This window comes from Monopterus albus, unplaced genomic scaffold (genome assembly GCF_001952655.1).
Source record: "Monopterus albus unplaced genomic scaffold, M_albus_1.0 scaffold166.1, whole genome shotgun sequence".
In the NCBI taxonomy this organism is placed as follows: domain Eukaryota; kingdom Metazoa; phylum Chordata; class Actinopteri; order Synbranchiformes; family Synbranchidae; genus Monopterus; species Monopterus albus.
The window spans coordinates 1,998,871-2,012,269 of NW_018128046.1; the positions used below are offsets into that span (position 1 = coordinate 1,998,871).

The 13,399-nt window shown below is 42.0% G+C and overlaps 1 protein-coding gene across 4 annotated transcripts in view; it reads right to left on the minus strand.

The window, feature by feature from the left end:
- Nucleotides 1-1,008: 1,008 nt before the first annotated feature.
- Nucleotides 1,009-13,399, minus strand: part of atg5 (ATG5 autophagy related 5 homolog (S. cerevisiae)) — a 31,862-nt gene continuing 19,471 nt past the window's right edge. The window contains exon 8 of one of the 4 annotated variants that reach the window (XM_020615542.1): nucleotides 1,009-3,363. In XM_020615542.1, coding sequence (XP_020471198.1) covers nucleotides 3,227-3,363 — 137 coding nt within the window. In that variant the 3' untranslated portion in view covers nucleotides 1,009-3,226. Of the gene's footprint in view, nucleotides 3,364-8,706; nucleotides 8,794-13,399 lie in introns of those variants that run through there. The other 3 variants (XM_020615541.1, XM_020615540.1, XM_020615543.1) reach the window with 3 other exon arrangements.

Consider the following 13,399-nt stretch of genomic DNA (forward strand, 5'->3'; position numbering starts at 1 on the left):
ACTATTCAAACACTGAGGGAAAATGGTGGACCACATCAAGCTAGTAATGAACGTACATTTTCAGGATCTGGAACAGTCATGAAGCAAAAGTTTAGAGAAGTGTGCTTGGAAGGTCACTAGTTCAGGACAGGACTAAATAAAAGGAGGTGGGGGGGCCTAATTTCTAGTTTAGGAACTACTGACTTACAAAAGCATGATGGGAGGAAGCCGGAGCCACCCTAATTCTGTTTGTTCTTTGTTGCTACAAACTGCTCCATCTGATAAAACAGACACCCGTCCATCCATAATCTATACTACCTATCCTGTAGAGGGTCATGGGAGGCTGGAGCTGATCCCAGCTGACATGGGGTGAGAGGCGAGGTACACCTGGACAGGTCACCAGTCTGTGATAAGACTGACACACAAAGACAGACGACCACTCACATTCAACCTAACCTGCATGTCTTTGGGCTGCGGGTGGAAGAGTAAATCCACACGGGCACACATGCAGACACAAACTCAAATCCAGAACCTTCTTGCTGTGAGGTGATGCTGCTAACCACTGCTCCACCGTGTCACCCTAACCCCGTAGATGGAAAAAACAGAAGCAAACTTTTGATTCAGGGAAAAAAAAAATGTTGGAAAGGAAGCTCTACTAACAGTTGGCATTTGACTCATCTCATCCTAACACCTCGCCTTCTCTGTGCTCTCTCTCCTCATGGTGTGGTCAGACAGCAGCCTCTGTAAACCCCATAAAAGTGTGTGTCATAAGACAGATTAACACCCATGTGAACAAACACATACTGTACCCCATGCTGAGCCCCAGGCCTCGACCTAGCACCATAAACCCACTTTCTCATCATGCTTGGCAGCAGCAACAGTGGTGAGAAAGTCTGACATGATGACATTACACACACACAACACACTTTAAATGAGCAGAGTGGTGGTGTGACAAGAGACGAGTGTGTGGGGAAAAAAAAGACATGCAGAATTCCAATGGATGTCTTCATACACACACAGACCTGTGTGGGCTATAAACGATGTCTGTAATCATGTACACACTAATCACGCACGCACACTGTGCAGTTTAGTTCTGTGAAGCTGAGCTCGCTCAGAGTGATGAAGCAGCCTGAGGCCTGTCTCACAGGCCAGTTTAGTGGTCTCACTCGCAGCAGCTGGAACGCCAACAGATAATAACCAGGAGAGATGAAGAGAGAGAGGGAGGCTGAGTGCAGTGAAATACATAAGCCAAAGAGGGTATTGTTTTTTTTTAATGAGTTGAATAAAGGGAGGGTGAGGGAAGCTGATGCCGTCACCTCTCATGGTTCCAACCCAAAAACCCAGTCAGACACTTCTACTACTTGGCAGAGCTCCAGACCAACACTATCCTCTGAACCAGGGAGGAATAAACTCATGTGAAGGATGCTCTTTAAATGATTAGGGTAGTGGTGTATTTCTCTTAGCAAGTAATCTCATGAAAAGACCAAAACTTGAAGAGCCAACATTTTATACTTAATGGTGCTAAAAAAATAAAAGAATCTGAAGAGTTGTCCCACTCAGCTGAGCCAAAAGTACTGTAACTTGGAATGTGTTTTGGCTGAGTAGATAAAGTCACAATGAGTAAAAAACTGTATTCAGGCTTCACTATTCTCAGAGGGGTGCTGTAAAAAGTATATTTAAAACACATAATGTGCAGGTTTTGTATTCACAATCAGTGAAAAGTCTCAATGAAGTCACTTTTATTTGAAGTCATTCTGGATAAACATGTCAGATGGGCGCTTTAATGCAATTTTATTTCAGTGTGAACAGATGTAAAAAAAACCAAAACAAAACAAAATAAAGACGAGATGCTGATGCACAATGTAAACAAAGAATGATGACTGATTCATTGTGATCTCAACAGGGAGCAAAGTGATCCAGTCGGGGCGAGGCTACCGTACAGACAGTGTTGTGTGATTTGGCATGGAGAGCACATGTAGGACAAGTCAAACCAGCCTGCAGACTTGATGCTAATCTAGCCTGCTGTCTCATTACCCAAGCTCTTAAAATGAAACAAAACCAGATGCTCGTTTAAGTTTGGTAGCAGCAGACAACCAGGGTGGAGCTGAACATGACAGTAACCCAGTCGAACAGTGTGGAGCCAAATCAACACCTGCTACTGAAAACATGTAAAAGTTTTCTTGTCCATGACTCCTGCACAAAATGTGTTGCCTCATCAACAGCTTGATGACTCTCGAAATTACCCAGTGAAAACCCCATATCTATTATCTGCAGTAAACAACAAAACAAGTCAAAAAGAGAACTTCAGTTTAAACACCACCTCATTTTGACATTATCTGTTTGGTTTTAAGGGTTAAAGAGAATTTCACCTTATTATTAACTGCTGCTTAAAGTTAGACTGAAGTTGTATGCAACTGAAATTCCTCTTGATGCCGATTCAGAGACTGGAGAAGGTGCTCAGTGCAGACCAGCTCCTGTGTGTACTGGGACCACTGGTCACTGCCCTCACACCTCCACAGCAGCTTGCTGTCTCCTTACTCACGCTCACTTTGTCAAATGAAGCCAAAAAAATTGTTAATTTGAGAAATCCAACCACTACCAGGAGAGTTTCTGGAGATGTTTGCACACTGTGAAGTAAACTCAGGGTAAGTCTGTCTATGTTCAAACATTATTGCAAAGCCAGTAAGGATACAAATACACAAATGTAGTAACTAAGGCAACTTCTGCAGGACTGGGTACACCACTGCCCAGACAAACTTGTCTCCCTGTCGACAGAACAGTCTTTGTCTTGGACAAGTCGGGGCAGAAAAAATGAAGGATCTGTTCACCTTCTCTCCTCCCGTGGAGATGTTTGCTTGTTCAGAGCAAAATAGAGGAGGAGGAGGTAAAGATACAAGACAGCAGAGAAGAAAATTAGAGATCCCTTTACTAGTAAAAATGTCTCTTCATTTGGGAGCAGAAGAGAAAGATGCTTTCCCCTCAGACAACCTGTTTATAGGACTTGAGGATGAAAACAGGAGCAGTAGTTGTGGTACAACGAGTAGAAACAGACAATAAGATGGAAGAGGAGGTTTGTTAAATACCTCCTTCACATCTTTTGTTCATTTGTTATCTCCTTCAAGAGTCTGTTAGCTAAGAGTTTCCACTGTGAAGCGCCACCATCTCCGGTGACATCTAGCTGGCTGGTGGGCAGGCTGGTCGGTCGATCAGTTGTCACGGTGACAGCGATGGCGGGGTAGGTCTGGAATCAGTCACTGGGGACAGGGATGATGCAGATGTGCAGGAAATTGTCGGGATGGCTGAGGTGTTCGCTGAGCCACTGCAGAGGAGTCTCCAGCAGTGGCTCGATACCATGGATCACCACCTGGTAACGCTTCTGCTCACCTGGACGGGACAGCAAAAAATAATACCAATCTGTTAGTAGCATCTTTGAATCATTTCTTAAAACTCACTTTACTAGAAGGACAGTTTGACTATGTTGCACCATTTGTTTGTATGTTTGATCCATTTAAAAATCTTTCTTTAATGGCACTACTTTAAATACATTCGTAAATGGTTCTGTGAAGTACTGCTACAAAAATCTGGTTTCTATTAAGGATCAAGGAGAAAAAGGCAAAAGAGAGCAGGAAAATGGAAAGTATACTGAGGGGAGGGCATAAGAGAAGAAATGACAGAAAATAGGAGGAGAGTAAAGGAGAAAGTAGAAGAATGAAAAATGGTAGAGGAAAGAGAGAAAAGGAATGACAAGGAGAGGAGGAACTGAGTAAGTAAAAAAAAAAAGCAGAGGCAAGGAAAGATGCAAAGAGGACGAAAGGTGAGAGCGTGTAAAGACATAAGAGGAAAAGAAGAAACAGTGTCAAAGAAAAAAAGTTAAAGAGAAAGAAGGTAAGATGAGGTGAGAGACCACATCAGAGACAGTAATACCACTGGTGTAGTGGAGAAGAGAGGGCGAGGAGAGAAAGTACGAGTGTAAACGTGACTGTTCAGTTATGAAGCAGAGTAAAGTGACAGTTGAATGTTTTTGTGTTCATTGTCGACAAGATTTGAATTTTAAACTTTCACTCTGACAGTTTGCACTTTCAGTGTGTGTGTGTGTGTGTGTGGCTATATGGTCTCTGGTGATTGACCCCGCCCACCCCTGAAAGGCCATGGTGGCTAATCGTTGCACGCAGCAGTATTCTCAGCCTTCTTGAGCCTTCCGGGCCTAAATGACTTGCAAGCAGTAGATTTGTGATGTGTCACGGGGACAGAGCCTGAAGGTCTGAGCCACACTTGCATTTATAACTTCAGAGGAGCATTGTGTCCTGGAGCTGGACGTGTAGAATTGTAACATAAAGCCTGAGCTACAAAAGTCAGAAGCAAGAGTCAAATGAAAGACATAACTAGGCTGCCTTGACTCATAGTGAATAACTCTCAGGATATCACAGCTTCTCCTGCTTCGATCAGTTTCTCAAACGTCCCCAAATATAACTGAACAATAGAATGCTTTTACTCAGCATCCACAGCGCAAATCCAACCACTCACTTTTGCATCTGTCTCACCCTCGTTTCTTACCATAACATCACTTCACTGTTGCATCTTATAAAAGGACATAGCATGCAAAATTAGTATGCAAAAGTATGCAATATTTGTTTGACACATTTTCTGATTAATTATTTCTGTACATTTACATATTTAATAAAGATACTGAGAGTTCTCTCCATGCTTCCTAAAATTAAATACAGACATACTGATGCTCACATTGATATGATGACTGACAACTCCCTAGTGGCTGAGGTCATGATGGGACTTAAAAACGGAGTTAAAGACTGAAACCCTGTACGCACACAGCTTCCCTACTGTAGTTTAAATTCTACAAAAAACACAAACACATCCCTCTTTAGTGGCAAAGTAGTCTGGATTAATTCAGTCATTTTTATTTCTTTGATAAAAAATGTGCAGGCAAAAATGAAATGCTCACCTGACAAAGAAATTTAATCTCACTTCAAGACTAATTCACATTTTAAGACAAACGTCTCAAAAAAATTACACTTAATCATCACAGAAAACACATAGTCAGACTTCAGGGACATCAATCTGTCCAATTAGGAAGCACAAGCGATTGTGAATCAGTTTTGCCTGATTTGCTGCAAATGAAAGTGACAACAGGTGCAGTGGAGAAGCAAAAGCAAGACAACCTCCGGAAAGGGAATGGGTTTGCATGTGGTGGCCACAAACAAATGCTCTCTCCTTATCCTTCCTGACTGATTCTTCACAAGTCTTATGTTTTGCTAGTGTCCTTGTCACCACTTGTAGCATGAGGTAGCACCTTCAAGGTGTCGCTATCGCCTTGTACAGGTAGTCCAGTTCCCTCCAAGATGGCACATCCATACGTGCAATCCCAAGAAGATTTGCTGTGTCTCCCATCACAGTCTCAAGAGCATGGAGGAGATACCAGGAGACCATCCGTTACACCAGGACAGCAGCAGGGCCAGTATCTGCTCTTCTGTGCAGATAGGAACAGGACCAGCACTGTGAGAGCCCTACAAAATGACCTCCAGCAGCTAATAGTGTGCATGTTTCTGACCATACTGTCAAAACCATAGTCCCTGAGGGTGGCATGAGGGCCCCACGTCCTCTAGTACAACCTGTGCTCACAGCCGAGCACCATGCAACTCGACTGGCATTCACTAGAGAACACCAAAACTGGCAAGTCCACCGTTCGTTTGCACCTCGTTCTTTTCACAGATGACAGCAGGTTCACACTGATCACGTATGGCAGGCCTGAAAGAGTCTAGGGATGCTGTGGTGAACGTTATGCTGCCTGTAACATCGTCAAGCATGACCGGCTTGGTGGTGGGTCAGTGACGGTCTGGGGAGGCATATCTTTGGAGGGCTGCACAGACCTCCACGTCATAGCCAACGATACCCTGACTGCCATGAAATACAGTAGCAGGATGGAATCCTCATAGCGCCTTTCAGACCTTATGCTGGTGCAGTGGGCCATGGGTTCCTCCTGGTGCAGGACAATGCCTTTCCGCATGTGGACAGAGTGTGTAGGCAGTTGCTGGATGACGAAGGCATTGATGCCACTGACTGGCCTTCACATTCCCCTGACCTAAATCCAACTGAGAACCTATGAGATATTATCTATCAGTGCATCTGGCATCACAGCCCACCACAGACTGTTCAGGAGCTCACTGATGCCCTGATCCAGGTCTAGGAGGAGATCACCCAGGACACCATCCACCATCTCATCAAGAGCATGCCCAGACATTGTTGGGAGTGCATACTGGCACACAGGGGCCATGCAAACTTCTGAGACCCATTATGAACTGTAGTGATGAAATTCACACAACTTGGATGTATTCAATTTTTCACTTTAATTTTCAGTGTATTTTGAATCCAGCCTCCATGGGTTGATGAATTGGGTTTCCACTGACCGATGTTCTGTCATTTTGTTCTGAACAAAATATACAGTGTACACTAGAAAAGATGTTCAACTTGAATATTTCATTTAATAAGATATGATGTGTGATTTAAGTGTTCCCCTAATTAGTTTGAGCAGTGTATTATTGTAGTTCTGCAGTGAACTGGCTGGAAGTGAGATGTTATATTTAGCTGTAAAAGAGAAACTATGATAACATGAAAACAGTTAATGTAGCTGTTTTCAATGTATCTGGTCTTTAGTTTAGAATAGACATTTCTACCTTTAAGTAATGGTTTTGCTATATTTTAATATATGGAAGTGGCACTTTTAGTTACCACACAAGCAGTGTGCGTGACAAAAAGACAGCGATGGGCCTCTTCCCGTATATCACTCTTGACCTCATGCACACACATAGGTAGTACTCACTCCCCTACTGGTTACATGACATTTTAGCTCCACGTAATATCAGGAGGACGGTTGAGGCAGAGCACTAACTGCCGGTCTGAGAAACCGCTCCACCCTACACCTGCTTACTGAATGGCAAACAGCAACAAGTGAAAGACTAATGTCACGAATGCAATGCAAGAAATGTGCTCAGCAAAGGCCTTCTGAAAATTAGAGCTGTGCACTTTGGTGCCAGAGGTGGGGTCACACATTAAGATTAAGAAGTGACCTGCTGCTTGGTCTGCAAAAAGATGGTAAAGGAAACCATTTTTATTTTCCACTTAATTTAACTGATGAGTGAATGCAGGGCGTTTGGTGAAAGCAGGATGTGGAGCTGCCTTCTGCTGCTCAATTAAAAAATAAACTTTAGGCACAGGAGAACTTTCAGGTCACAGAGGTCATGCAGTTGAAGAGAGGAGAAAACCTGTTCATTCAAAAACAAACAAATATTCTAGATTTAAAACCTAATGTCTGTGCAAATTTACCATTGATAACACTGAGTGTTCATACAACAGTCATGAGGAGGTGATTAACATTTCTTAGTTGTTTGTGAATTGATATAAATAAATAAATTGGTATAAATAAATTGATAGGAGGATTCATTCAGATGATCCTGTAGAATGGATTTCTGAATGTGGAAACTAGCCCAGAACAGTTTCAGGAGTTTAAAGATGTTTGAGTACTTGTTTGCATCACTGCACTAAAACCACTGAGCCACAAGCTTGAAAAAAAAAAGAAACCAACTAATATTGAAGGCATCACTGTACTGATAGGATTTCCTCTTCACTGAAGGGTGTCATGTTTCTTTCATGTGTTATGTAGCCTTACAGCAGCATCTGAGGAAGTGCAAGAAAATGCAGAGTTGTGGAGCAGCTGAAGGAGCGTTTAGGGTAAGAAGAGTAGGAACATGTATTATAAAAGAAATATGAAAACAGTCAGTGTACAGACAGTTGAGTTGAAAACCTGGAGTCACTGATAAGAATCACAGCTTCTAATTGTATTTCTCTCGTATTTTAACTATTCAATTCAATTTTGGTGCCAGAAAGGTAGAGAGAGAGAGAGAGAGAGAGAGAGAGAGAGAGAGAAGACACACTACAGGAGAGAGGAGACACACAGTTGGTGACTCATAATGATGGCATATAGAGGCATATAGAGGACAGGAGATCAGAGCATCATGGGGCCCCCTAGCAGCCTAGGCCTATAGCAGCATAACCAAGGGAAGGCTCAGGGTCACCTGAGACGGCACCAACTATAAGCTTTGTTTTGTCTGACAGTATGTACTGTATATTCATTTTAGGACCACTATATGTAGATGCCCTTATAGTTTGTATTGGACTGTGCCGATCTGTGTTACTTGTTGTTTATTTGTGATGACTAAGTGTGTTGGCCGGTGAGCTCACCAAAACAAATTCCATCGACACTGGCTGTTGTATGGCAATAAAGTTATCTTAAAACAAATTCTGCAAAATTCAAAGTCAACTAAATAAAAAAAAAATCCACAAACAGCTCAACAGTTGAGTAGATTACCAGTTTATTTAATTACTCTGAAGGTTGAGGTTCTGTGTATTTAACAGCAACTCCATTCTTTTCTTTATTTCAGTGGAAGCAAATCCTGAGTTTTTCCTCTGTGCTTAATGGTGTTCTCTGGCAGCAGGAAAACACTACAGCATTCTGCATACAGGCTGTAACCCACCTTTTGAACATGTATTGTTTTTAATCCCCACTATGAGATCCATCTGAATAAAGGCTTTTAAATTCATTTGTTTTCAAATGATTTTATTACTTTGTGACATCACATGTTATTATAGAACTTTTTACATTTGGCTTTGCTTATTTTATTGTCAGAAGACAGCGAATCTGCTTTAAAAGATGATGCTGTATGTGCAACTTCAGTGAAATCTTGACATTCCTCGGTTCAGTTCAGTTCAGTTCAGCTCAGAAAGTAAAAGGTGTGATCCTGCCTGTATGACAGCAATAATAAGAAAACACTTTGTGGTTCACACACACACACACACACACACACACACACACACACACACATTTGTACTTTTAACTCTGTGAGGACACTCATTAACATAATGCATTCCTAAGCACCTAATCTTAACCATTAAAGCTAAATGCCTAACCACAACCCTTATCCTAACACTAAACCTAATTCCAACCTGAACCCTAAGACCAAATCTTAACCCTCAAAAAGCTGTAACAGTAAGCGATGACCGACAGAAAGTCCTCACATTATAAAAATGTCCTCACTCTGTAGCAAAAATACTTTCTTGGTCCTCATTATGTAGCATGTACAAGAACACACACTCGCACACACCATGGGTGGTGTTTCATACCCAGCAGACAGGCAGATGTGGGCGGAGTAGGCATCAGTCTCACTATGAGAAATGCGGGGAAATTCACAATTTTCCCACCCCCATCTGTCCCCAGTCAAATATATATTTCTGTAGATGCTCACATATATATATTTATATCTACTCACACACACACACACACACACACACACACACACACACACACACACACACACACACACACACACAGAATCTTTCAGAATAAGGATGTGTATGAGAAAAATGCAGGTCAATCTGGGTTACAACTGTTTGGGTATTTAGGTCGGTGTCAGTAGGAATTCCTACAATGAACACCACGTTATCCAGCATTAATACTTAATATCTGCTAACTACCTCCTGCCTAGCAACTGGCGCTCAACATGTGCGTTGTTAACAAGCATGAAGTTTGTTTATCCACAAAAACAGCAAATTGACAGTAGTTTTATGTGATGTCAGAAGGAAGTAGCACTGCCCTTAGTGTTTCCAGTAAACTTTCAAACTTTCAGTCCAGTCATGCTCTTCTCTAAATGCTAACAGGCTGGGACAAGTGTGGTCTGACATGATGTGAAGCTGACAAAAGAACAGAAATGTTTAAACTCTGTAGTAAGATACCATTTTCCACTGCAGTTCAGTTTTCTTGTCATGAGGGCTTTTAAGAAATCTTCTACGATGAAATACATGACTGGAAAACAAGTGACAAATTGCAAAACAATGCAGGTGCATTTTGAAATGTTTTAAGTGTTCATCTTGTAATGAATGTCACTTCAGTTCTACTTTCAGAGTATGAATTATCATATGCAGTAAGAGACAACAATATGCAGCACTGTAAAAGGTTTTGTCACAAACTCAGCTGACTGGCTTCTCTATTGTAGGATTTCACAAGTCTCTTCAGGACTGTACATGAGCTTCTAACTTCTAACTGAAGCTGAGTGGGACCTTCTATGCTATTTTGACCCTCACCACACTGCCACGGATGGTGACATCATCCAGCAAAGGGGCAGCATTGACCAATCATGTACGGGACGTGGAAAGGGAACAAGATTCTTTTTTTTACCTTGTTAGCATAAGCATTTGCTGCTATCCACTCTTGAATTTGGGCCACAATTTCCGCACTATAACCACACACCATGCATTTTCATTATAACTGGATATTAAACGTTTTTTTTTTTATCAGTGCTGACACACTGGTGGTAGAATTGGTGCTAAGGTAGAGTAGGCTACGTTAGCAGCATGGCTATTCAAAAACACAACTGGAAAGTCACAGGCTGCAAACGTGAATGAAGCCACTCACGTCAACTAGTCACAATGTGGCTGTATTGTACACGCCCATCCCCCTTTTCTGCAGAAGTGACCCTGCACTTCATCAGAAATGAGGCCAACATGCAAAACTGTTTTCATATTTAAGTACTGATGCACTGAGAGGGCCTCATGTTACGTCTCGGGTACATGGAGAGAAATTTACATCAATGGTTTGCATTCTCTGTTCTCCAACATCTTTTTAGAAGACAGCAACATCCATGAAAATCTATGAAAACTGTAGAACAGACATGCATATATATGTTCAAAACTCAATGTGATGCTAACAAGATGAAGCCCTCTTGCTAAAGTTGTTAAGTTGACCATAATGGAGGGGGTCTGGGTGTGAGGCGCTGACCAGGAGCTGTACTCACCCTCATTTTTGTCTGGTTGGGATCCTTGTTAGTTGTTCCCAACTTCCTATCATCTCACTGCTGTCAGCTGTCTAATGAAGGATTTTGGTATAGCATTCCCAAAACAATAATAAGGGGAAAAAAAATCTTCCAAGTTCAGACAAGTCACCTGTCAGTGAGCAGTTATACAATCACAAAATTAAGAATGGTAACCCCTCCCTTTACACTAAGAACAACTTTGATTATAGTAAAGGGGCTTTCAAATAGGGCATGGTGGGCGCTGTTGCTATCAAACTCATTCAATTCAATGTGTTGCGTGGCACAAGAACAAATCTGCGCTGAGTGAGCACAAGGTTGCACGTGCTGTCCCTGCATGCTGCGTTGAAGTTAAAAACAACAACAATAACAAAAAAAACAAACTTGGGCACAGCACTCTGTGATGACAGACCACAAAGAAAATGCAGGAGAAGCTGATTTTGGCGGACCCACGCCCTCTTCTTCTTTGATGCAGCTCATCTCCTCCTCCTCATCAATACAACTAATGCCAGAGCTTTTCGCTGACATGTAGATCAATACATCGTGGATCCAAGTCCGCTGCTCGAAAAACTAGTCAACATCTGCTAACCACCTCTGGGAAAGCTTTTTGGTCACCTAGCACTGGCACCCAACCTGTGTGTGATTTGTGCGTGTGCGCCCAACTCCCGCGGGGAGCACAGCACATACCACATCTTATCGGAAAGCCATTGGTGGAGGTTTCAGTTCCCCCTGCGACTACCCGAGAGTACAGGTAGAACAACCGTTAGCAGATGTGTCATGTGAAAGAAGACAATACTGAGGAATATTACACAGGCATAGATATTTACCAGGGTGTTTTCCCAATCTGACTAACAGTCAGTTCTGTGATTCATTGGAGCGTGACAGCAATGACCATATTCAACAGGAATAACTGCTCTTGAGTGTTTACATGCAGAGAGAGGTCAGCTGCAGGCAAGTGTTTCTAAGGTTCATGTCAAATCCCCTGTTTAATCATTAGAATTAAATTAGGATTTGTACTGCGAAACTATTCTGTTTTAAATTTCACTACATTGCTGACTCTGATTTCAGCTTCTACTTTTCATGGATTTATTTGAAAACTAAAAGCTCATTTATGATCAGTTTTGATCTCTGGCTCTGACTGTCCACTTCTGTTTTTCGAAAAATCGGCATCCCTGTCAGACTCAAAATGACTGGCAAAAACCTAAATCAGGAGAAACTGCTCATGCTCAGGGCTTCTGTAGAAAACCACCCCAAACAGTTAGATTCTTCAGTACTGTACGCCTCTGACTTTCAACGTAACAGTGATAAAAACACTGACAAGACCTCACCAAGGCCCCATTAAATCAAAAGACAAGTGATTACTGAGCCACTGTATTAATGTCTATTAGTGATGAGAGCCAGTGGTTTAATACAGTGTAACATTTACTGTACATATAGTGTATTCAATGCATTTCCTCCCAACCACACTATAAACAACTGGTTTGCACTGGAAAGTAGCAGCAACTGTATAAAATTGGCCCAATTCATCCACTGACACACGCGCATGCACTCCCTGTGGTTGAGTGGTACACGATGGCTGGCCAAGACGACGTGTTCTGTCAGCCAAGCAAAGCCAACCACTACAGTATTTAGGAAGACCGAAATCCAGCGCTCGCCTCACAGCCAAACACAGGCTGACTACTGAATCAACCGCTGATTGACACAAATAACAGCTGGCTTCCCAGTGAGTGACTGGTGTCATTATCAGTTTACCTATAGATTATTTCTTTAAAACAAATCCACCAGTCATAAAGGCAAAATAGTTAAAAATGTCCATTATAATTTCTCAAAGGTCATGTCTTTACACTGCTTGTTTTATCTGACCAACAATTCAACAACCAAATACAGGTGCAGCTCAATAAATTAGAATATCGTGGAAAAGTCCATTTATTTCAGTAATTCAACTCAAATAGTGAAACTCGTGTATTATATAAGTTCAGTACACACAGACTGAAGTAGTTTAAGCTGTTGGGTCTTTTAATTGTGATGATTTTGCTCACATTTAACAAAAACCCACCAAATCACTATCTCAATAAATTAAATACCTCATAAGACCTATAAAAAAACATTTTTAGTGAATTGCTGACCTTCTGGAAAGTATGTTCATTTACTGTATATGTACTCAATACTTGGTAGGGGCTCCTTTTGCTTTAATTACTGCCTCAATTCAGCGTGGCATGGAGGTGATCAGTCTGTGGCACTGCTGAGGTGGTATGGAAGTCCAGGTTTCTTTGACAGTGGCCTTCAGCTCATCTGCATTTGTTGGTCTCTCATTTCTCATTTTCCACTTGACAATACCCCATAGAATCTCTATGGGGTATTGTCTATGGGGTATAGATTCTCTATGGGGTTCAGGTCTGGTGAGTTTGCTGGCCAGTCAAGCACACCAACACCATGGTCATTTAACCAACTTTTGGTGCTTTTGGCAGTGTGGGCAGGTGCCAAATCCTGCTGGAAAATGAAATCAGCATCTCCAAAAAGCTGGTCAGCAGAAGGAAGCATGAAGT